This window comes from Chlamydotis macqueenii, chromosome 19 (assembly GCF_036417535.1).
Source record: "Chlamydotis macqueenii isolate bChlMac1 chromosome 19, bChlMac1.mat, whole genome shotgun sequence".
NCBI lineage: Eukaryota > Metazoa > Chordata > Aves > Otidiformes > Otididae > Chlamydotis > Chlamydotis macqueenii.
The window spans coordinates 3,230,299-3,256,605 of NC_141574.1; the positions used below are offsets into that span (position 1 = coordinate 3,230,299).

The 26,307-nt window shown below is 41.6% G+C and overlaps 1 protein-coding gene across 11 annotated transcripts in view; it reads left to right on the plus strand.

The window, feature by feature from the left end:
• BCAS3 (BCAS3 microtubule associated cell migration factor) overlaps positions 1–26,307 on the plus strand; it is a 362,757-nt gene that overhangs the window by 160,992 nt on the left and 175,458 nt on the right. For all 11 annotated transcript variants that reach the window (XM_086762785.1, XM_086762786.1, XM_086762787.1 and 8 more), the window contains 3 exons: positions 5,814–5,914; positions 9,218–9,414; positions 10,732–10,829. In XM_086762785.1, coding sequence (XP_086618911.1) covers positions 5,814–5,914; positions 9,218–9,414; positions 10,732–10,829 — 396 coding nt within the window. The remainder of the gene's footprint in view (positions 1–5,813; positions 5,915–9,217; positions 9,415–10,731; positions 10,830–26,307) is intronic.

The following is a 26,307-nucleotide window of genomic DNA, read 5'->3' on the forward strand; positions in this document are numbered from 1 at the left end:
AAAGGTGAACCTGTTGAACTGGGAGTGCCTGCATGCAGTGCTACAGCAGAGCTGTCATATTCTCCTTGTCGTGGGTTACGGGATGCGACTGAGTCACCAGGAGTTCCAGAAGTAGCATGAAGTAAATCACTGCGATTGTGGAGCTTCATTTTAGGAGAAGTATTCTTGAAGCTTGTTGACAAGTATGTGATTACTTCACCTATGATCATTGTAGATACGACTTAGGAACCACAAAAAAGCAAAAGCATCAAAATCAGGTGTTGGTGTGTGATTTGTATGAAACCAAGGGATATGTGATATTTGGTTTGCCTGCCTGTTTGCCATGGGCATCACTAGAGACAGCACGTGGGCACAGGATGGACTGCAGGCTTCATGAATTAGCTAAGAGTATGTTGTTTCTGTTTCTGCTGGATTGTAGAATCTTATTTCAAATGATAAAATTTTGTGTATTCACTTGAAATAAAGGAAAGCTCTCTGGGTGTCTGCAGGCATGTGTACGGCAGGCAGCACAGAACAAATAGTCTTTATAGTCTGCAAATGCCTTTGGTTGCTCTTAATTTGGACAAACATACATCCCTTAGAGAAGAGCACATTGGGAATTTCATATATAACTCTCAATTAAATTGAATTGTGCAAAGCTTATTTATATAAATGAGAAAATTAAAACCTTTCAGTTCAAGAAGTACACAGAACTAAGTAAAACTAATGATTTATTGTTCACAAATTAAAACCGTAAGTGCACACACTACAATTGAGCTGTAGTGTTTCTTTGTTCCAACACTTCTATGCTGCTGAAAGATGACAATTTATAATCTTTGAGTGAATAAAGATTTGTCTTAGGTCTAGGTGTTTATTGTACAATTGGCCCATCTGAACAAAACGACTGGTTGTTAATTCCAATATTCGTCAGTGTCTGTCGGGGTTCTGCTCACGTGTCAGTAATGCCTATGCAAATTATTTGAGGTGAATATAAATTGTTTGTTTTCTTTATTTCTCACTAAATATCACAGCAAAGTTTCAAAACAATGGGTTTTTTTCTCATACTTAATTGTTGAACTGTGCGCATCGGGACCTGCAGTGCCAGAGGAATATCAGCTCAGCTCTGTCTCAGCCTTTGCCTTGGCTTGTGCTGCAACTTTTGTCTCCACAGTCACTTCTGTGCAGCTTTCCTAGCACTAACAGTTATCCCACAAATGACTCAATTTGTAATGTGGTTTTTTTTTCAGACCCTTGCCTTTAATCTTCCTTCAATATAGTAGTAGGATTAATCCTGTAACTGCAAAGAAGGGCGTCTGTAAACTTTAAAAATTTACCTTAAGTTCTGGGTAAGCACCTGCACCTTTGATTTTGAGGGGAGAAAATGAGGTGACAGTGTTCAAGTCGTGAAAGAAGATGAAGAACAACAGTTTTCACTGAGATTCTGCTTTCCCTTAGCTAAATGTGGCGTGGTTCAGCAGAGCGAGTCAGGACGGAGGGACAGGCATATATTCCAGATTTGGGGTTGATGCAGATCACTTTTCGCTTGAAGGAGGAGAGAGATTAAAGGTGCTACTATTATTTTTTAGAAGCTCAAGGATGTGTTTTGCCCCTTACCGAATGTTTTTGGCAAATCTCCGATTTTTGCTGTAGGTAGCACTCCAAGTTTTAGAAAGTGACCTTGAGTGCTTGCTTATGGAGATTTTTTGCATTTATAAGTAGACTTAGAAACTCGTATACTGCATAAACAAAAGTTTGTATGTTCTAATTTTCACCTTAGATTTGGAATAAACACTCATTTTCTTTGTACTTTTCCGCTCCGTGTAATTGTACAAATTTCCGCCTGTTTGTGTATTTCTAGATTAAACAAACGCAGTTGCATTCTGATATTTGATATATGTTTGTTCCAGATGTTGGTGTAAGAATAGCAAAAAGTTAAAAATTGGCATAGCTCAGACATAAAGCGTTGAATTTATTATTTTAGGAAGGTACAAAACACCGGCAATTGCCAGTAAAATAGCTCTGTGCAGCAAGGGCTTCCTTGCTCCTTCTCGGTGTGTGTGCTGTTTGTGATTCTCTCCCAATGCAAGAGAAGTTACAGGAGTGCAAGGAAAAACATGACTTGTGCAAAGCGTTTGAAGAATTATTCGCTGTCCTGGATTATAGTGAAATTCTTTGGAAATTGAAAAAACTCTGTTCCAGCGGAAGTATAGCTTCACTGATGTGTAGCAGGCTGCCGTAATTGCCAGCGTGATTTCAGATTTTTCCAGAATTAAGCTGGAAGATAAAAGATTACTTTCAAGCTCGAATTCCTGGAAATGTCCCTCCAGACTTAAATTAATCTCATCTTGGAACTTGATGCCAATGCAAGAGGTGTGTGACCCAGAAATGAAGAAAGAATCAGTTTAAAATTTTTAGAATATATTTGTTCCTATAACTTCAAGGCCATTTTTAACTTGAAAAAATGGCCTTGTGTGTATCTGTAATAAGCAGTACAGCGATGGCAGGTCTCCAGCAACGATCGCTTGTCTTACAAGGTCGTATCTCACCAGACCCTGCACGCTCCCACCACGGGCGGTGGGAGTAGAGCTCGCTTTGCCTGTGGTGAGGCTGGGACCATCGTTACGGGATCCTGCTATCAAAACCAGACCCTCTTTAAATGCCTGCTTTTGTGATAGGTGTGGTACATAAATGCTGTTTTATTAAATAGCAGAATAAATTACCAGGGTTTGACCCCAGCTAAGGCTTTATCACTGTTGCCCTGCTGGTGAACTCTACGGCAGAGCCTTTCCGTGGAATTCCGCATGTCGTCACTTTCTGGTGGAAAGAGTTAATGCTGCGGTCTGAAGCTGCACGGAAACGGGTGGGATTGTGAGACCCGTGCAAAGCTGCGCTTCCTCAGGAAAAGGCAACACAGCAGAGGACCATAACTCCTAGATATGAGTTTCTTTTTCACTGTGATGCTGTCTTGAATCTGCTGTTACTCAAGGGAGAAACACAGTGACAGCGCAGGGTGGATGCTGCTCCCTGGGCTGGTCACTGAACAGCAGCTTCCCTGGTCTTGACAGCTCTACTAGTTGCCCCTGGGATTGAAGAAAAAAAAACAAAAAAAAAATGCAGAACAGTCCATAAAGTTCCCCTTGGCTTGAAAGCAAAAACATCTGCTGCAGCCACGAGCAGTTTGTTAGCGGAGTTCAATAGCAGTTGATCAGCTGTGCCCTCCGCAACAGGCGTTCCTGCAGTCAGTAGAATCTATTGTAGGGGCGTCAGAGATACGGGGAAGGTGAAGGCAACAGCAAAACGAGTCAAAATAATGGTTGTGTTTCACCGGTTTCAAATACAGACTTTAGCAGGGAGGAAGAACTGTGAGCGTTATAGTTTCGTACTCAGATATTTACAGTGAGCGGTCAGCTGTTTGCCATCCAGGGAGGTTTGTGTGTTTGCACAGTACCAGTTTGGAGTGGGCTGGACAGACACATCCGTGAGCCGTGGGATCAGGTCGGTCAGGGCTACGATGAAGCAGCCGAGCGCAGTTTCTGTGTTGCCTTGAGAAGTGATGAGCACACAATGCCGAGAGAACGGCTGGTGGTGCTGAGGCGCGAAAGTACACATTGCACTGATTTCGGGAATATGGCAGATGCAGAGTATCTCGTGGGGAAAACTTGGCGCTTCTTAAGAATATGTCCTAATGTACATCGCACTTGAAATAATTCTTCCATAAGGTGGGCCCTGAACTGAGCGTGGTGCACTGCGGGTCGCGGAATGAGGACAGGCTGCGATGCAGAGGTGTCAGAAATGGCTCCGTGGCTGAGGCTGGGTCCAGAAACCTGCTTACACGAACAGGATGAAAATCCCTGCATTTCACGTGGTGTATGGATTTATGGAAACTCCGTGCTGTTTATATTACAGAGGCGCTGTTCTGTATGGTAACAATTCTGTCTGCTTTGCCGTTATAAACTCCTGTTGTTAGGGGTTTATAACATGGCTGTAAAAATTTGTAGTGGATGGAAACTTGACACATAAAGGTCGACCCTATAATAATGTAGTTTTTAAAAATCAATTTTAAAAACTTTACATCATTTTTGGATTATGTGAATATAAAAATATTGGTTCTAATTTTAGGATTGTCCAATATCTTCATGCTGTAGCATAAAACTCTCTTGTTTTACCAGAGCAAAAAAAACATTGTTGCATTTGCGTCTTCTAATTTGCCTGTGTGGTGTCTGCTCTTCCCTCAGAGTGGGTTTGGGTTCTTGGGATTGAACCCAGGCTTCCACCAGGCCCCTGACAGCAGGTCAGAACATGAAAAATGCCACCTGTCTTATTGTCTGGGGTGCTTGCTTGCGTTTTGCTTTTTCTAAATTCTTTCAGCTTTCTCCAATGTGAAATTTTAGTTAAAGCAACGTAATGCCACTGCCATGGGAGTACAGTAGCTAGGCTGCGAGCTTTGCTGACGTAATTAAATGGCTCGAGGACCAGGAATCATGAAATATTAATCTTTACAACAATGAGTCTATGATTCTCTCTCTTTTTCGTGGTAGCATTTGACCGCGAAGCTGTGATTTTCCCCAAAGCTGTATGTATATATGGTAATTGTTCTAAAAGAGGTTTTGGATATCATGCAGTCTGCAGGGCTGAAGAATTTGCGTTTTTCTGTTGCAGTGAGTCCCTATGAAGACAAATGAGAGCAGTGAATAGAGGGACAAAATGAACTTAGTTCTGCTCTGTAAATTGAGGTTATTTGTCTGCATTGAGGTATTTGTTTGTACCAGTCTTTTGGAAACAGTAGAGACTTGCGTATTTAAGCAGTTAGAGTAATGTAAGGGTTTCATGGTGCTGTCGAGACAAGGGTTGCTGATGAGCACAGATCTGGTGTTGAGTCAAACCAAAAATTTGCCCAGCCTGGGACCGCTGGTAGTGACTGGAAGCAGATGCTCCAGCCTCCAGGAGTTTGGAGGTTCTGGCCTTCGCAGAGGTTGTATCTGGGCTGTGTGTTTAGTAGCCACTAATTAATTTGTCCTTCAGCCTGAACCAGTATATCTTTCTAGTTATCACTGGTACCTGCAGCTGAAAGACGTGTTTTTCTTCTCTGTCCAGAATTATTATACACTGTTACTATAATGCAGTGCAACACTTTAATACAGAATTTCTGGTATTTTACAGTCCAGAGAAATAATCTCAGTATTTAGTTTTTGAAGCAAATTAAGCATCAAACTCTGCTTTATTGTGGGTTCTTAATTAATATATTGTTGCTGCTGTAATGAAAAGGTGACGCTGAGATGATAATGAAGCACTTCCAAACAAATTGCAAAAAAAAGTCACATCCTAAAAATCAACTTCTTTGTGAAGCCAGCTTTAAACTAACTACACTAATGTCAAAATGAGAGTGATAATTCAGTTCATGATGTCTTGGAAGTACTCTGTGTTCAGAGTCAGTACATGCACCAGTGCCTCAGGACGGCCGTGTCAATGTGCTTTAGCATCGTTCTGAAAAGTTTGTAGAAAAGGCTTACGCCATTGGCAGCGGCGGTTCTCAGTGTGAAATTCCTCCAGACACACGGTTGTCCTCTACTGAGCTGCTCTGTGTGTTCATTAAGTACTTCTGGTTAAAAGAAGAACAACCAGGTGTGTTATCACAGTGGCTGTGTGTATACTTTCACATCAAAGATCAGAAAGCTTTTCGTCACTTGTGACGTGACTATTGAGCTCCTTCTGTGCTGTTGTGTCACGAATTTAGGAAAATATATAGTTGCTGTACCAATAAGTTAACCGAAAAAGCTTTTTTAAAAAGCATTTAACAGTAAATCTGATTTTTCAATTTTTTTTTTTTTTTTCAGTGGTTCCCCCCGGGAGCCCTGGACCGATCACTCGACATGAGTCCTACGACAGCCTAGCATCCGACCACAGCGGGCAAGAGGATGAGGAGTGGCTTTCGCAGGTATGCTTCATGCGGGCGTTCCGGTTCGGAGTGAAGCGGTGACAGTGTCCGCTGCAAGTCACAGCTTTCCCCAAGATGGAAAGTAAGGCCGTGGGTGTTGCTGTGTGTAAAACTGACTTCACTCCTCACTTCACATGGTATGAATGGGGTGATTTTTACATTTTATACAAACTGTACAAGCTATATTACAAACCATATAAAGTCCCCATCATTGCTGGCACAAGTCACATCCTTGGGAAGTTCCGCATGTAGTAGGAAGTTTAAGCTGGCAGCAGAAGGTTACCTCTCTTCCTTTTTCTCCTGATACCTTCCTTTTCAGACACGGATAAAGGAAGTTGGCTTGCAAAATGACGATGCCTTCTCAGCTGTGACCTGCGCTATACTTACTACATTTAACAGAAATATGGTAGATTAACTGGTTTACTTCCTTCTTTTTCTGATTATTGGTTACTGCATTTCCTACTGATAAGTCCTTTGAGTTAGGGATAGATACAAATACTGTACTGCTTTAAAATGATCCTGCTTAGTGGAATATTTTTATATGAGGTTAAATCCTTGTAGTTTTATCCATTCTTGCTTTGTTTTAGTCTATGAAGCTTGTCTTTAAGAATTCAGTACATATTTGACTGTTTAGATTAAAACATAACTTCAATTTAAGAATGTAGGTCATGAATAATACACTGAGAATTAGTTCCTGTTAGAAATAAAAGGTTAGAGTTAAATAAATAAATAAAAATTACAAATGCTCTGGATTTACCAAAGCAATTACAGGGTACCTGATACATGGAATTCATCCTGACAAATGAGGTGGGTTTCCTTTGGTTTAAGAACAATGTTGTTATGGGAATGATGCATTAAATGTGTTGCTGGGGTGTATGGCATAAATATGAAATATTCATGGATGTGATTTGCTTCTCCCACTGGTGAATAAATCATATACAGCATTTTCCTGAAATGAGAAGTTAAGTTTCCACATGTACCGGTCCAGCAGCAGCATTCACTGGGGAATGTATTCATGTGAATCCACTTACCTGGCCTGAGTTTTCAGATGTGGCTGCACATTGATTTATCTCACTTGCTCGTGCTGTCTCTAATTTGTCAGAGCATAAAGATGGTGAAACTACTCAATCAGTGTAGTCAGCAGGAACTTTATCACTGAGCTCACTGGGGCCAGGATTTCACCTGTAGTTTCCCACCTATCCTCTGCAGTACTGCTGGGATGGTTCAGCTTATTTTAGTGTTCTGGTGACTTTCTGGTACAGTGGGCAACCTCAGGAAAAAGAGAGTAAAGTAAACCTACCGTGTGGGAGTTGGTTTATTACTTATTCTTGGAAATGTCAAAGGAACTGAAGACTGCTTGAACTTCATCACCTCTGTCCCTCTAGAAGAGTAAATATATTTATAAGGAAAAAAAAAATCTCAAGTGATGTCATGGAACACAGATAATTCAGAGAATGCCTCTGGAATGTTTGATTTTTGCTAAGTGAAAAGAGCGTTGATAGCTCTTTTGAGCACGAAGATGCTAGCATTCTCTAAGCAAGCCACTTTAGATTAAGCCTAAAGTGCAAGTATGTTTTTCAGAATTAAAGTGTTGTTATCAACAGTAACAGCACGCAGTGAAAAAACACTGCCCTTCACTTCAACTTTTCAATTAGAACAGTGGGTAATGTGTGCTGTCAGTGTGAAGTAGATACAATATGTTTGTCCTGCACACAACAGGGGAGTGAATAGGAACATCTGGCCGTAGCCTCAGTGAAATTGCACAGGCATCTGTTTACCTCTCGGCTCTGTGACACTGATGGTTTCAAGCTTAAAATATACAGATTACTTTATCTGTGGCCTAATTTACACAGCTACATAAAAGCTACTTGCCTCAGAAACATCTACAGTCAGTCTGAGTTACGCCAAGATAAATGCAGAGATGGAAACAGTGCTAAGTAGGCTGTGCATTTGTCGTCTTACGTTAGCAGAGAACTTAGAACAACGCTGTCCAGCGTTTACAGTTGCTTCTTAAAGAGTTAAGAATCTCTACTAGTACACATCTCTGACATGTGTATACAAAAATATATTTCAATTAATTTCCCCACTAAATTGCATTTTGCCTGTGAAGCTGATCAGTGTTTTAGCAGAAATTGATAGGAATGTAATAGTCTGGTTTTGGCATCTTGAAACTATGAGTTTACCAGAGCTTAATATTTTCATTTCTTATTTCCTTAAAGGTTCTTTTTGATTTTAAAAATTGTATTACAGAGGACTTATGTTTTGTTTACCCTTTTATTTATAAGGCCCACTTTCCTGATCGTATACATTTCCAACAATGTTATCATCTTACATTTTCATGGTTGTTTGCATTCCTTAAGTTGACTTATTTAAGAGTTTGCCAGAATTTATACTCATGGAGTTTATAGTTATCAGCGTGAAAAGACATTTTAAACATATTTTGGACCCTTCATTTACTGAAATAACTTATTGTTCAAAAGTTTGTATCGAAACTCTCATTGGGAGCCAATACCTGGAGGAAAATCTGAATATTTGAAGTTATTGTTTGTTAGACACATCAACTGTATTCTCTGTGCTTTTTGGAACTGGGCATGGAATTGAGAAGCTTCTGTGTGTATATCTACACATAAACATGCATAGAGATACATCTCACATCCACCTCTTGTGTAATAGATGTGTGGTTGTTCATTGAAGGCAAACACCCTTGCTTCTGCTTTAATTATCGGAATTAAATGAGTATCTGTGCGTAGCTGCCCTTCTCGTCTCCGTGTGTTGCACATACATGTTTGTATTACGTCAGCGTGGTGAGGAGCGTGGCCTGGGCTGGTCGGTGTCTCACCGCGCACTCCACGTGCTCCCTGTTACAAATCCCATCACTTTCCAGCAAGATGGTCTCTGCCAGTGGTGTCCTCAGATATGCCAACAGGAATTACGAGCTTTGACTTGAAATACAGCTCGCACTGTATACGTGTGAAGCAGCGCTGGTTAACGTGTGAACTTTTAGAAAGCAGCTGTAACAGCTTGCTTTTAAAAAGTGCATCCTTGGCCTGGTCAGGAGCGAGGTTATCTGGGGGAGGTAGACTTTCGGTTCCTCTCTCTGCTCCCTGCAGATGCAGATGGCAACGCGTTCCCCTGTTTGTTGCCACAGAAGGAGTAGCTTTCGCATTCTGAATCTTCCCTTCTTCAGCAGTCCTCCCAACTGATGGCACAAAGCACTCTTTTTGCTTTAGAACAGCAGGATTCGGGATATTGAAGGAATCGTTCAGTATATTGCGGTTTTTTGATTCCCCCATCTTCCCACAGGTCGAAATAGTGACTCACACCGGGCCTCATCGGCGCCTGTGGATGGGCCCGCAGTTCCAGTTCAAAACAATCCATCCCTCCGGCCAAACTACCGTCATTTCATCCAGTTCCTCCGTGCTGCAGTCGCATGGTCCAAGCGATACCCCGCAGCCTCTTCTGGACTTCGACACAGATGATCTTGATCTCAACAGTCTCAGGTGAAAATAAAATCAATTTCCAAGCTGTTTCATGTTTGTTGTGTGAATAACTTGCCTTGTGCTTATTTGAGGCCGTCTGTGTAGAACATGTAATAGTTTTCATCGAGTTTGTCCAGATGAACGCCTTAGAAGAGCGTGTGACTCAGCAACAATAAAAATTTGTCCAGAACAAGCAGCTCAGATTCCTTTCTGCCGCCCCTTCTTGGGGACATGACAGTGAAAGACAGTACAAGGGCCGGTGGCCTTGCTTAGCGTCGTCTTGGCCTTCACAGTTTCTGCATTGCTTAATAAATTCATTTTTCAGACATGAGTAGGAGCTTTAGGCCCTAGATTTAGATGCTGACTGTGAAGCGGTCAGTGTTTTGGAACAGTAAGTAAATTTCTGGAATGTTTTTCCCTTCCTGTTTTTTTTTTCCCCCCTTCCTTTGCTTCCTTCCTTGTAATTCTTTTCCATGTATTTAATTCATCTGGTTTTGGACATTGGCTGATTGGGAATTGGGGGCGAGGGGTGGGCCTAGGGAAGGGAAGGAAGGAGACTGAAGGTAAATGTGGGTTTATATTTACTGATAGCTAGTGATTTTGTAGAAATGCTTTATGCACTGTGTGTTTCTGTGTCCTGCCCAGTAACTCTCAGGATTTAATGAGTTTCCATGCTTCTGACTCTGCATGTGAGTTGAAGTCCAAAGTTCTGTGGTATGGACTTGGATTGTTTGGGACCCTGTCTGAAACTCTTATGAGTAAGACAAGAGAGATGGATAATATGACTAATCCCATTAAAACTGGGCAGATTGTCCTTGGACTGAAAAGACATGGTTTTGAAATGTGTGATACATGTAATTGCTCCCACAAGTAAGGGCATAGCTATCAAATATATTATTTTTTTTTAATTTTATATATGTGTACATATACAGAAAGAAAGTAGAAATTAAAAAAAATATAGATATAAGTTACAAAAGGAATAAAAAATTACAAATGTGTCTTGCCCTGAACTGACAGAGAAAATGCTGCTGTTGAGGGGGACAATAGAGGCTTTTTAACCAGTTTGGGTGGGGTGAGCTTTTTCCTCTGGGGCTTTCTGAGAGCTCACACCTGAGACATAGTTTAGGGATGCCCACTGTGTGTAGAGTCTGTCTGTCTCTGGATGGGGTTATCCAGATCTTGGCTCCAGAAAGCAAAAGAAAGCAAAAATTAGCAACAGTTGGCTGATTTAAAGATAAGTAATTGCTTAATTGGCCCAGCTGATTTGAGTTTGTGATTTAACTGCAGCCCCCTGAGCAGTGGTTTTGTCACAGGTGGTAACTATAACTTCTTCTGTAGGATTCAGCCAGTTCGTTCAGAACCTGTTAGCATGCCGGGGTCTTCACGTCCGGTTTCTGATCGCAGAGGAGTTTCAACAGTGATTGATGCTACCTCAGGTAGAAATGTGATGATTTCATGGTTTCTTTGATATTTGTGGTGTTCATCAATCTTGTGGGGTTTTTTGTCTGATACAATGTTTACTAACCGTTGCCATGCACTTAAAAGGATATCTTGATTTTCAGCTGCACAATAGGGTAAGTGCTGTCTTTCTTATACAAATACTTACTGAAAGCTACTATGATTATGACTTTTTTTCCTCTTAACACTCAAATATGAAGTCACAGCATTGTGGTAAGATATGAACACAGTATTTACACTAAGTTTAACAGGAGCTGTAGAATGCTAAAAACTGCCTAAACTGAAAAGTAGAATGTTGGTGAGTAATAACACTGAAATGCTTTTGTTAATGAATGCCTAAAGCATAGAATATTACCGTTCCATCTCACTTATAAAATGGCTTTCATTGAAATGTAGTCATAAATGTAATTGATTTCTGTGAACAGTCAGGACAACAGGATAGTTTATCAAATGTTTGTGTAATAGGCGCATTTTCACTGCCCTGCTCTAAAAGAGTGTGTAAATTTAATACTACAGTGGTTATGTTAATATCAACATAGTAATATATGTACTATAAAGTTTTCTTTTTTTTTTTTTTTTCCCTCAGTGCTGAGGTATAATCTGTATAAAGAAACAAGGATAGCAGAGCTTTATATTCTGGTACAGCTGTATAGCGTCTGAAGGGTCCACACAGCAGGATTTTGTCAAATAAAATCTCTCACAAGTAGAATTATTAAACACACAGCATTAGTCAAACAGTCAAGTCAGAGAGGATTTTAATCTTTAGCAATTTGAAAATCCCTGGAGGCTGCTGATTGGATTGAGGTTCCACTGTAAAAAGAGACTGTAACACATACAGAAACTGCTTTCTGAAGGTTGTTTTAAAGAGAGTTAAAATAAAAGCTCCTGTTCCAGACTCTGTTTGCTATCGATATAAATTCTGAGTCCAAGGTATTGCATTGTTTGCCAAATTAACTTATTTGAGTATTACAGGATATTTCTTAGATGTGTTTATAACTGAGTTCAATGATAACTACATTTACTTTGGGTATTGAGGATTGTCATTATAAATTCCATTTTTAAATATTTAAAACTGGTTAAATTAATTCACAAACATCTGATGCTGGTTATTTAAAGAGAATGTTATTTGTTTTAGTACATGGCAAAGTAATTTTGAAAATAATTGTTTGATACAGAAGAAAACATAAATGCATCAGTTATGATTTTTTGGACTAGTTCATCTGTGCCTATTAAAAGGTTACAGGCTTGACTCATAGGAGTGCTTCTGTCTGTGTACCCGACACTTGAGATTCAAAGTGATTAATGGCGTAGCTGTTCTTCGCTGTCAGTGTGACGGTGCCAGCCGATACAGATAGAGATAACTGGGTTATCTGAGTGGTTTGGTTTTGTTTTTTTTTCCTTTTGTGTATGAACAGGGCAGGGCCGTCACTATAGCAGAGATGTGTAATAATTCTGAAATATAACCATTCTCTAACCATAACACATTCTGAACTGTGTTATTCCACCTACACCACACAGGAGCCTGCCTCTTCTGTGCTAAACCACCTTTCCCATAGCGCGGGTGGGGCCTTAATATGAACTGGCCCATGTGAATGTGATGGAGCTCTATGGGTAATGCCTTTAACATGTGTGTCCTTATTAAAATTGCCAAAATCAATTGTATACATTGTTATGACACTGAAAATATATTTACTGTACAGCAGTGACTCGGTTTTGTTGTAACACCTCATAAGTTTCTTATAAACAATACATGGATTTTGTTAGGGACATGCTGATAGCAGTATTTTATTTAACCTTGCTGCCAGACAGTTTGGATTTGAATGGATTTTTGATTCAAGGACTTTACCATCTATTTGCAGTTTTCATATTGCCTGATCCCCATCCTTTCCCATGCAGAAATTACTGGTCCAAATTTAGAGTAGATATGCCAAATTATGTGTGATGGTGTGGGGTGTGAATTCTGCCACAGAGTAAAGGAGACACAAGAAAAAATATGCAGTGTTTTTTGAGATCTCATGCCATTCTTGTAATGGAGCCCAGCAAAGGAAAGAACAATATTTTGTGCTTACTTTTGTCTCTTCCCACCTTTGAGATGTGCAGAAAATTGCATTAAGCTCAGCTCTGAATGTAAAAATTTTATTTTGAATGCTGTTTGTGTACGACATTGCATTTTTTGTGTTATAGCCCACTACTGTAAGTATTCTCATTTCCTGCTATTACCAAGGCATAACCTAAATGGCTTACATTTTTAATGGAAAACAAAGTATTGGGAAATACAGTTTTAGGTTTGAAGGATTTTTTTAAATAGGTCATAAATTTTTACTACCTAAGCTGAACCAGGAAGTGATCCTTCAGTTATGACCCGTGCATTCGAGTCTGCTGCACTTTATGAAGATGCTTATCTGGCTGTTTGATTGCCTGTTGCTTAGAGATACAACCAGCGTGGCGCCTCTTCTTATCTGACTCCATCACTTGTTCTTCCTATCGAAAGATTTCAAGTACATGTTTATCATCTTCTGTTATTCTTCTGCCATTCCTGATAGCTTCCTTCCTTCTCCCCCATTGGCGATGGCGATGTTGTTGTGTTTAATAAGAAATTTGTGAAGTTTTTTTAATCGTGGTTTTCACATGTCTGTAAAACTATGATATGCTAATGACAATATTCTCTCACAAGATCATTTGCAAAAATCTTCATTTAGAAAGTACAGACCTCTAATGTATGAAAATTTGTCGTGGCATTTTCAAGGTGGATGACAGTATCCGTAAAGATTACTTGGATACATTTTTAAAATGCTTGTTCCGTTATGGTTATCTCAACTTAAAATTCTGCTAAGATGTTCCCTGTAGGTTTTTGGTTTTTTTTTTTTAATTGAATCTTTAAGAAAAGTTTGCAAAAATGTAGTCACCTAAAGCTACTGGACATTTGTCCCTCAGTGCACACATTTTAGTCATATGCGTCATGAAGAGAATATACCCCCAAGGAGTAAATGCACTGGAATTCCAGATGCTGTTCCAGATTTGCAGTTAGAAATGTTAAAGAGACAACACTGAGTTTAAAGCTTCAGAAAGCCTTTAGTGATAACACGGAAAAGACAGGCGAGTGTGCACGCTGCACTGGGTTTAACAAGGGTGGAGTGGGGGTCACGTATCGACATTTTGTGGATGGGAGAGACTCTCGGTAAGTCAGGTTACATTTAGGACTTTATTAGACACCAGAGATGGAAGAGAAACCTTGCAAGTGCCCTTTCTGGAGGAGATGGTGCAGCTGAAGGTCACACTCCTTACACAACCAAAGCAACCAACCTTGAGGCAGAAATCTGTAGTGTGACAAAAAAAAAATTATATATTTGTTGCAGAATGACCTGGCTCTAAGTCAGAAGACCACTTTACAGGCACGACTTGAAAACTTTACATTGCTTGTATACATTGAATGCTGCTCCTTTCCTTGATGTGACTGGCTTTAGGTATGATTTTCAAGTAGCTGAGGAGATCTACAAAACGATGGAGGCTGATCTATAAAATACAAGCGTAGGCTAGGCATGGAATTGCATATTTTCAGGCACCTTTCTGAATTTGGATGAATCTGGATGAATGATGCATGCCATATATGTTACACACCTGAAAAATCAAACCTGATGGAACTCCACTACTAATAAATAATGCAGAAATTGGAGGGTGTAGGAAGGTTAGGATATCTGTAGAGAGCAACTCTGACCTCTCAGAAGGAGAGAGCCTCTAGAGAAAGGATTTTGCAGCAGTTCCTGATCACACTAAATTTGTGCACAGCTGCATCGAGTCAGTGAGGGCAAGCGTTTCCCTTAAACTGTAACAAATGTGCCGAAGGGCTCAGGTACACTCCCTCAGAGCTGTTAACGTGGCCCTGCCCAGTTAAAAAAAGGTGTGTGCATCTGTGTGTGTGTGTGTGTTTATGAAAAGCCTTGTTTATTCCCTCGTACAAAGGGGGTTTTGACACTTGACCATCAGCCAGGTAATGGTTTTGCTGCATTGCTAGCAGAGGAGAATGTTGATGAAGAAGTTGTCTGATCTCTGTTTTGCATCAACCTTTTCCTTTCCTCCTTGGAGGAGACTTCTGTTTCTTTCTTGCTTAGGACAAATATAGAAGTTAGAGTGGGAAGGATTTTAATTAATAAAATTATAGAAGATCCTCAGCATTCCTTTTCCTCTTTGATTGCATGTGGGGCAGGCAGAGCCTTTACATTCTTTTCTGAAACCTGGCGTGTGCTGCGCTTCCTAGGGATGCACGCGTCGTTTTTTGATGAGGTTTGTTTATTACTGTTGTATGAAACTCTGACAACACTAAGCTCTCTTCTGGTTACTTCAATCAATGCCCACTTAAAATAGGCCTGAAATTTAGTGCTTCCCTCTCTTTTGTGTGTGACCTACCTGTGTGTCACGGACAGGTAGGTTGTTGCCTGTGGGGGGTTTAATGAACTGAAGAACTGACTTGGGGTTTGTGGGGGAGGGAGATCCTCCCTGTGAAGGATCTTTTATTGTTCATCACCACACCTGTGAGATAGGGACCATGGGACAAATTTTTACCATCCAGCAATGCTCTCACTTGGAATTTAATAAACACTTCTGCTGTCGCACCTTAAACCATCTGAGCTCTTTTCTGTTGTATGCGCGATCAAATATTTATTCCCAAATGCTGTACACCAGCAAGTGCTGCCTTGGAGTGGCGGAGATCAGTTATTCAGGTAGTAAAGATGTGTGAATGCAGCTGGCAGATGAAGTCACCAGCAGGATGAATTCCCAGGCTTGTCCTCGTTGCCACAGGCAATAACTGACAGGCCTGAGCGGCGGCTGGTTTCCCGTTACGGGCGCTGGTAGGGCCCGGGGAGTCCTGGCGTCGCGGATACTTGAGCTGCCCCGCTTGAGCGGAGCCGGCCAGTGCTGGAGGGTCCGTGTTGCAGAGAGGAGTAATCAATACGGTCTGGAGTCCTTGACCTGAACCTGTAATTACCTGGCTGGTATAAAGGTAGTTTGTTGTTGCAGATAGAGATTGTGCTCAGATCCTCCGAGTATAATGCTGAGCTTTGAAGCCAAGGGAGAGATTTGGCCCCTGGTCTATTCCTGACAGCAATTGAGAGGTTTTAATAATGGTCATATAACAAGCTGTTCTTAGAGGGCATCACCTGTGTAGTAACAGCAAAAACACATACCCAGCGCTGCTTGGTTTGTGCTTCTGCGTTCTGTCAGCTTAAAGTTAAATTAGTTTGAGTTAAAGTTCTTTCCTGGAATAACTTCTGAGCAAATTCTGTTAATATTGTATCTATTTAAAACACTTACTATCTTATTTAAAAAGCGTTTTATGTATTATTCCTAGAATAGCGATAGTGTGGGATGTACTCAGGGTTTTTTTGTTTTCTCGGAGCAGTGGCACACGCTTGCATGCGTTTATACTCTCTCCATCCTGTTCGTCTGTCTCGCTAAATGTGTGCGTGCGCGTGAGCTGCACCGTAGAAAATTCTGGTACTTAGAATATTTTCAATTTATTTCATCTAATTTGAGAAAACGTTATCTGATGATTTTTGAAGAGAGCCTTAAGACAGAGCTGACTTCAGCAGGCTCCAAGATGCCAGTGCAGTATACACGATTACATCGAGAAACAGCTATGCCCTATAGACTGTGGAGATGCGAAGAGAAATTAAAATGACCTGACACTACTGACTGGGCACTTGCTGCTGGATCACTGCCTGGCTTGGGAAAAGACTCAGCTGCAGGGATACATGGAGTGGCATTAATGTCTTGAAACACTGGTGGGTGTTTTCTGTAGGCAGGAGAAGAATACTGGAGAGGACAAGCATGGGAACAGTGAACAGCAGCAGAATCGTTATGTACTGATTTATTTTTGTCTCTCTGTGATGGTTGCGGGTGGGTTAGTCTGTTGGTTCTGGAGATGGGAACTCACTCTGTGAGACACAATGTAGTGATGTGGGGTAGCTGTTACCCTGCCAGTGACAGAGGGGACTGTTATTCCTCGTCCAAGTTTGCCTTTGATTTAGCTGAGGAAGCTGCTTGTAACTGAAGCAGTTCATCTCTTCGATGAAGGTTGTGCTTTGACATGAGTGTCCATCAGGTAAAAAAAAATGGCGTGACGTGCATGTTTGTTTCACAGATGTAAGTGAAAATCCAAAATCAACAATTCTAGATGCTACTGTTGTATTTTACTTTGAGCAGCATAAGTTGCGCAAGGTGCTCAGTCCCCGAAAGGCTGATCACCTTGTCTTGCTGATGTGAATTTTGACAGTTCACAGGGGACTCTGGCCAACAAGAAACCCAGCAATTTCCATGTTGATGTCATAGCTAGATAACAGCGTACCTGTGACCTAACCGACATAATAATCAAATACAAGGTAATGGGCTTTTTCTTCGTATGCGAAGAGAAGTTGCAGTGAGGCCTCCGGGGGCCCGGTTAATGGTCACTGGTGCAGTCCTGTTGCAGAGACAGTTGTTCTCGTGTCACACAACCCGCTTGACGCGTGTACCAGTGGTCCATTAATGCAGACGGCGCAGTGTCTTACTGCTTAAGTGGTACACACTGACTTTCAGTTGGGGAAGCCACCTTCAGTTCATATAATGGTTTTGTCAGCTGAAAAATAGCAGTGTGCTAGAGCATGGGCTGCTCTAAACATGTAGACGCCTTCTGTTTGTTTGTGGGGAGAAGAAAATCCAAAATGCACAGTAGGTATTTTGTGTATCAGTAACGCAAACTCATTCTGAATAAAAGATTGTCGTACGTACCCCTTAATTATCTCTCATTAATAGTTGTTGTTAATGTTCTGCGTAGGTAGCTTTAAAGCTCCGAATAAGTGGAAAGTGTTGATTCTAATCATATCTGACACCACAATCTTCTGTGGAACAACACATGAGCTGGGATTCCCGACGGGCTCCTGTAGGATACAATATTTATTATAGCTTGAGATCTAAGAGCTCCTAGCCACTGTTAAACTTACAAGAGATCCAGAAACCTCAGTGTTGTACTTGTGTCTTTACAGATTGCACAGAAATAACACACCGTACAGTATTTGCAAAGTTCATTGATCTTTCTGCTCTTTTTTATGGTGCTTAAAGGAATCGTGTTACAAGTCTTGATATTTTTATAAGTCTGTAATATATTCTAAGCTCATCTATTAAACTAGACCATTTGAAATGTTCTTAAAATGGTATTAGATGTGCAAGAGTATTTGAACATCCATCTGCAAATGAATTTTAGAGTCAGAGTTGTTTCAGGGAAAGCTTTCATTTATAAACTGGAAAACTGTTTCTGGTACAGAGACATTCATATTTAATAATTTCACTAACTTAGGCTGTCCTTCAAAGTATTTGCTCACCCTTTTCCATGTTTGCTTTGAAAAACCTCTAAATATGTTTCCTTAATTCTTGTTTGAAGTGTATCCCCCCCCCCACTTTGGACTGTAGGGTCTTTCACATGCTAGATTTTTAACCATCAGGTTGCTTGCTGGTTCTGGTCCTCTTGAGATCCTCCACCTTGGCCTCCCCTGCTTTCAGGAACTGTTTCAGAATATCAGCCCTTGTCATGGGACCATAGTGCTGCGTTTTAAATCAAAGCGCTCTGCAGAAAAAGGAAGGAGAAACTGAGGAAGGAGTTGATAAGCTGCTGCTTTTTTGCACATACATTGAGCTCTGAGCTGTGCAGCGCGCAGGCTGACCACCGTGTCCCGCCAGCAGTTATGCTTCATATGAATCACTGGTTTCCTTCTCGCTTGTATTTCCGTGTACTACAGATCGTATATTGTTTTGTGGGTAATACTTTACTATGCGATGATGAAATGTTTGACACCTCTTAATATTTCCAGAGCCACAAAAACTTGTTCTTTTATAAGTCGTCACAGGTTTAATGTCTGGATCTCAGACTCATCTGGTCCAACCCACTGCTCCTGGTAGGGAGGCTCTACACAAACTCTATACAGACTGTGTCTGCATCTAGATTGAAGTAGCTTTAAACAAGAGCATCAGTCCTCATGTGTGGGGGTTTTTTAATGTAATATCAGCATATACACCTATTTGTGCCACTGTTAGTCTAAAATCAGCAGGTTTTAGCTGTTGTTCATTAGAGTGTAATGCAGATGAGTGAGCAGAAGTGTGAGGTTAGGTGTACACCATGTAAAAGGGAGCTATTTGGCACGCTGAAGTAGCCAGGCGTTGGATGTGTTTTAAGGTGGAGTTTAGTACTGTGAGGTGTTACAATCGCAGCCTCCTCACCCTGTCTTCTCACTGCTGAGGTAAGGATGTTCTCTGCTGGAGATAAATGTTTATATCTAAATTGAAATATAGCCTGTTGGTACTTACTTGTATATATTTTATTGCCTCAGTAACGTAAGGGGTAAAAAACAGATGAAAAATATTTTGTTTTTCTTAATTATCCAATGCTGTGAAATACTCATTGGCTTGCAGTCGCCTTGGCTCCTCCCCGTGCCTTGGCCTCTGTCCCTGGCACGGTCCCAGCCAGTTTTTAATAGCGCTTTATCTGCTGCTTGCGCTGCTTTTAACTTTCACTTTTTATTAGAACCAAAGCTAAATTGGGTGCTGGTTAGGACTCTAGCTATGGGTGGAATGCTACAAAAAAGCCCAAGCCAGTGCCAGCGAGCAGTTACAGCAGAGAGCGGCCGGCGTGTGGGGTGAGCCGGGACAGGGAGCACGGGGGGAGAGCAGCCCCTCTTTGTCACCATCCTCATCCTCGGCCAGTTCTCTACCAGTTCTCAATCACTGGCAGCCCCTCCAGCTGTGGGGGGCTCTGCAAATAGGAAACGTTTTCCCGTCTTGACCGCTTCTGGGACAGCCTGCCTGGGGCTCGCCTCCTTCCAAAAAGAACGCGGAGCCTTTCAGGGAGCACGTAAAGCCGAGCACTTCGCGTACATAAACCTTCCGGTGCTATTCCCCTCGTAAAGGTGAAAACAAGCAGGTCGCAGTCAGTAAATGACAGAAAGCAGACTTGGGATTATTCACATCATTAGCACAGGATTTCTCCAGATAAGAGAAGTGGGATACGAGCCTCTCTTGCCCTGAGGCTGCCTTTCCTGCACTGTGCAGGGCGTGGTCCCTTAAAATGGAGCAAGAACAGGGAAAAGAAAAAGGTGGTAATATGACTAACATATGGTTTTTGCTGGAGTTTGGCCACAGATTTAAGGCCTCCAAGTGGATTCCTGGGGCCTTCGTATGCTATCCCAAAACCAACACGAAAGCCTTTCCAAATACATTTTATAAGCTCTGTGATTGTAATAGTGCTATCAAAAATCCCCTGTCCCCAGGTCAAACGGGGTGCAGGCCCTCCTCTTTTGAAATCCCAGGCTTCCCAAATCTTTTTTTTTTTTTTTTTCCTGGTATTTCCCTCCAGCAACAGCGGGCAACCATTCGTGCCTCTTGTGCCGGGCGTGCTGTGCAGAATTCCGGCGGGGCGTCCGGCGCAGCTGCTCTCCCTTGAGCTCACATCTGCTCTCGGAGAGCGGGGCCTACACGCGCTCGCTTGCCTGGGCTTTAGGCCCAGACGCAGCTGGCCCTGGCTGCGTACAGCCCACCTGTATTTCTGGATGGTTCCTAGCATTTGCTAGGCTTTGGCACAGCAGCCAGCCGCTCGCTCGTGAGTGTCTGGAGGGGTTTGTTAGTTTTGGTAGCCAGCTCTGTCGTTATCTTTTGCATTACTTTTCCTTTGCTCCAGGTTACTGTGCCGTTGATGTGAGAAATGCAGTGCAGGAACTGGATACGCTGTAATTTGTAGCCTCTTTTAATGTTAGGACCCTGCAAAAGATCCTGGTTATACCACTCCAGGAAAGGAGGCCTCTACAAAGATAGGATGCACATATTTTTGCCTCGATACAAAAAAGCAGAAGCCACTCTTGCAGTAAGGATCTTTGCTAGCAGGACAGTTTCCATTAACTGGATTTGCATTAATTGAAAAACTTCCTGTTCAGACTTTCACCTGTATTGTTCACAGCATGAATGCTGAGCAGATCACTATGTGCTGTGCTGTTTGACCATCACTTAAAATATAATTAAAAAGTAAGCATAACATTCTCTAAACTTATTTGTGATTGAATGTCAAATGTAGTAGTTGACCATTGCTCATCTGCAGGTTGGTTGTGTTACTAGTGGATTTTCTAACAAACAGAAAGTTGCCATGAAAGAATTTGGAGAAGAAAATAAATACTCTGTGTTAGCCTTTTTGTTTCAGTGTTCCTATTTAAGCTTTAAAAAACAAACCAGACCAACAGCACAAACAGTATACAGTGACATGCTTACGTGGAAGTACATCTTACCACTGAAGTTAGATAAAATATTCACTATATCATAAGTGAACCATTTCCCCCTTCATTTGTGTCCAAAATATGAGGAAAAACTTTGCAGATGCATTATACATTTTACAAGAGAACATATGTGTGCATTTAAATCATTTACATTTCGCCTTTGCTTTCTCTTATTTTTAACCCATATTATCATGAATGACAGCATGTTTGGAAAACCGAGGCTGAAAGCAAAGTTTAAACTTTCATGCACAGTAAGCTGAACTGCAAGCAGTGCTTCACTATTTCATGGTTTTATTTCAAAGTTTTGCTGATGCCTTTTCCTTTCTCTGCAATGAAACATGTAACTGAAACTTTGGGAATCTGGCTTGCAAAAAAAAAAAAAAAATTACACTGTAGTTGGTTTGTGCTGGTCTTACAGTGCCTGTGAAGAAAGAGAATCCATCCTTACTGAAACAGGTTCTCAGGAGAACGCGCAGCCGTGTGTGTAAAGATGCTCTGGGCCAGGGCTTGGGAGGACTGTTGATGGTTAGGCAGTATCAAACGTTCCTCCTGCTACAGAATCCTTCTCGATGGGGGTGAGGAGGGGAGGCTAGAGGGACAGCGGCTCTGTCTGGCGTAGTGCCCTGGCGTGGGTACTATTCAGCACTGCCCTGCTGTATGTTAAATCGGCAGCTTTTAACTGATCCACGTGTATAGCGGTAGCTGAAAAAGAATTTGAATTGAGTGTGATGTTTTGTTAATGCCATCAGCAGGCACCCATTGCTGTGAGAGGACAAATAGAATTCGGCTTTATTGGCCTAGTTATAGCCTTTTAATAACACTTCACTGAAAGATTGTGCATGCCGTGAAGTGCTGAACGCGTGCTCTAAAGTGATGTGGTGTGACTAAAGTACAGTGATACGCCGGATGGGTAGCAGCTGCTGACACAGGTGAGGGTGCATGCGCGGTCCGCTCTTCCTCTGCCGGGAGTCAGGGAGCTGAGCTCTGGAGGACAGCGGGAGAGGCGAAGCGCCGTGCCGACGTACCTGGATGATTCTCGGGAGTGGGGTTTGTCACCCACCCCCCGGGGGTCTCGCCGCGACACAATCCTGCTGTAGCGGTGCCGAGACCTGAGGTAGCTCCGCGTGGAGCCAGCTACGGTTTATTAGCTTAGGCTGCGTGCCACGCAGAGACAGACACACCGCTTGCAGACAGCGGCTGGCCCTCGATGAGGGTGGCTGAGCTTGGGCCCGTTTCTGCGTGCTGACCGCGTGGGACTCATGGGGTTTGCAGTGAGAGTTCGGCACGCGTAGAGGCCGCAGGATTTGTTTGTAAATGTAGATTTGAAAGTTAGATATTTACACGGGCCTCTTAAATTTGAAGCTCAAAATACAGAGTAATTTTCATCCCTAACCACTTGCAGAAATGTTTCCTCATTCTTTTCACCTCTGGTGCTCTCTAAGTGTTAAACCCAGAGTTCTTAATTTATTTTGCTAGTAGAGATTGACTTATAATTGAAGCTATCACGTGGAGGACCTGTAACTTATTTGTCTATTCATCCTTCCATGTTTAAAACCAAGTCAAGAAGTTAATGAGGTTACAAAAATATTGCTGATCCTGAAGCAAACGGAGTTGGAGAACATATGCTTTGGTTTTACGTTTCTGCCTCTAAAAGGTGACACGTCCCGTGTTTGTCATTTAATTTAACATTCTATATATTTTTAAACGGCTGTATGATTTGAAATCTCCAGATGCCGTGCTTTGTGCTAAATGAGGTTGACGGTTCAGCGATGCAGAAGGCCATTATCTCACCTTTGTGCTTCCAAACTATAGCCACTTGCCTTTCCCTGCTCATAATGCATTTACTGCATTACAGCGGAGGAATTTTTAACACCTATTGAAAGCATTAATTAGGTATGCCATACTGATGAGCCCTTTACGATAAGTGAAAAGCAAGAACGATGCTGTTCTTCAAGTTCACATTTCTCCCATTGCTTGTACTGGGAATTCGTTAAATGACTACTGAACTCCAGTAATAAATTCTGACTGGGATACTCTCCATTATGTATTGCTGTACTTTGAAATTTCACAGGGAACAACAGTCATCTGTGTTAGGTTTCTGAGACTTAGGTGGTATTTTTAATATGCTACTGGAAAGCAAGCGTAAGGCAGTCCTATGCCAGTGGTAGCTTGGCAAGATGTGCCTCAGATGATCAGTGTAACCAAGGTAATGTGGACTTCAAACCACACACGCAGTGGAGTAATTTCCCTACATGCTGTGGTCACTCACGTTATGACTTATGTGTCCTAAAGGAATATGATTTGGTTTGAAAAAAAGGGGTTTAAAGATAAAATGGTAGCATTGTAGAGGTTTATCTTGAGGTTGATTTACTCAGGAATGTGACTCCCATTTTTAAGTAGATTTATTGATATTATACGTTCTCTCACAATGTTTAGTCATTAGCGAAAGGGATTTGTGTATTTCCAGAAACTTCTGTTAACATAAAAGCATCAGCATAAAGTCTTGGCAGCCAAGGATGCAAGTTTAAAAAAACAAAGTTCCAAGAAGTTCAATCTTTATGTTTGGGGATCGATATAATCTCATTCCCATAAATTGAAATCCCTTTAAGAATGTACAAATTCCATATGTTTTTTTTTTTCTTTTAAAGGGAAATTAGTTCCATTTCTTCAGATTATCGTGGTGTCACTTCAGAGGATGAGGAGCACCCATAGAAATAAAAGTCCCAGCCTCACTTGAGCGGTGATGCTCATGCTGCTGCCGCGGCATGCTGTCCCCCAGCAGTCACCGCGAGTGCCAATGCCACGTGTGCGCGTCTGTCCATGCCCCGTCCCTGGGCATGCCTGAAATGTAAGGCTCCTTCTTCAGCTGGCAGCTCTATTCCCAACTGAGACGCGTGGCGTCTCCCTAAACAGCTCTGAATGGCGCTCTCATGCCAACTGGTGCTATCTATAAACCAATAAAGCAAAATTCAGACTTTTGTATCCTATTACCGTTGTCCTGAGTCAGCAGGTCTCCGGTAGAATCATTTTTCTATAAACTTGGAAAATGGATAATCATTACTTGTACTGTTGAAGTTCAGTAATACAAGAATAAGTCATAAATATGCCACTTGTATCTTAAAAGCTAACCAGCTAGAAACTTTCCCTCTTGTCTAATCTGGCCTCCAGTGCCTTTGATCACCATTTTCTCCTCTTTCTCAGCACCACAGCTAACTTCTTAGTTTTCCACGTTTTCCTTTCAGTTGTGACAGCGTTCTGCTGCAGATTACGGCTGCGCTGAGGCACCATAAGGTTTATATGATTAGTCAGCATTTGGTTTCCATATATAGCAAGAGTACGTCTGGAGAAAATATTCTTATACATATTTGCAGGCAATAGGATCAAAGAGCTCTCTAGGTTCTCAGTTTTAATTTATCTCTTCTTGCTCGCTGTATAAGGAACATCAAAAAGAATCCGTGTTTGCGGGAGGGAAGGGAGCCTTTTGCTGTGTTGCTTTGGGAGCACCATTCATCCAGGCCAGCTTCGAATCCTGGCCTGCCTTCCTCCATAGCGTTGCCGAGAGGTGAACTTTGGGTTTTGTGCCTATCCAGGTGTGACTCCTTTCTTTTCTTGACTCTTGTGACATCTGTTCTTGTTTTCTTGATAAAATTACCCCTTGTCTCCATGGGTCCCAGTCACAGCTGTTGAGCTCATCTTCCTCCTCTGTCACAGCAGTTCCCATCCCCGTGTTGGCTCCTCTTCTCCCGTAACACGTGCAAGGTTCCTACAGTTGCATCTAGGCATCTGAGTGCTTGTTCCGATCTCGTCTTTGTTTTTCTCAGTAATTCCCCCAGCCTTTCTTCATAATCATAATACCTCTCAATATTTGCTTTTAAAGAAGCTCGTCCTTCAGGTGTTGGCTCTCAAAACGTGCAGGATGTCTCTGAAGCTCTGCATCTGTCGTGGTGTCTACCAGAAACGTGATAACTAACGGTGCTTCGAGTTAGGTCTGTGCAAGGAGTTGTGTGGTTTATGTTATTGTCGTAGGTGCTGTATTTACATGGGTATTTCTTGCAGCTCAATCTGGTCCTTTTTTCCTGTACCTGTAGATTCGTACGGCAACAATTTGTAAACTTTTACGGTTTTGCCGTGCGCAGCGGTGTGGACGCTGCTGGAAACAGCCGTAGGTCATTGTCAGTTTAATAGTTATATTAATAATAATAATTAGTAAGAATACAGTATACTTTAATTATACAAACCCATCTAACATTGTCATGAGAGTAAATTTTCTGAAATATTAGTAAGTGTAGTAAGCCAAGATATTTGAGACCTTTTTGCATCACATTTTTAGAAAGGTCTTTTCTGCTGATAGAAGATCTGCGTTAAAAAAAGCCCAAGTATATAATTAGTTTGATTTCAGTCATCTACTCAACATTTCTAAGCTACTTGCCAAATGATCCCAGGTGTGGGATTGCAGCAGGTAATTTCCTGAGCTGTACTTGTGCGGATGATTTTCTGTGTTAGAAGATGATATCGGCTCACCTGGCCTCTCGGTGACAGAGAAATCCTTTGTTTATTCATTTAGTAGGCAGATTAACCCTAATGAATATGGCTTCCTGGAAATAGATACAGGGGACAATAGTGAAGGGAGGAGTGGGGAGAAATGGGGCAAATTCCCTTTTCTTTCTTCACTTTTAAATAATGGTAGCTTTCATAGCAGGGTGTTTTAAATCAGAAAGGAACGCGAAATATGTCAACCAGAAATTCTTGATTTTAAACAACATCTTTTCTTTTATGGTTCAAAGAGGTGCTGGGGCTTTCGTGGTGACTCTGGTACGACTCTGCCCCATTGAGTCTGTCTGAATGCTTTGTCCTGTCAAAAAGTAGGATAAAGGGGGCACCCAAGATACTTGCATCAAATAGCACTTAAGTCTTCATAGCTGGGGGACCTCGGTGTGTGATTTCTGTGGTTACTCTTCACTGTTTTGTGGAATATTGGGGTTTTTTTGTTAGTATTTCCGTGAATTAGGGGTTAATAATGTAATCTTCCTTTGAAATAAATTGTGAATTCTACTAGGCAACCAGAGAAAAGTGTTAGTCTTAATGGCTTAAATTGTTTAATTCTTTTTATTTTTTGTTTTGTGGGAGCAAAACTATGGAATGATGTTGTGTTAATGTGTACATTGTGTTG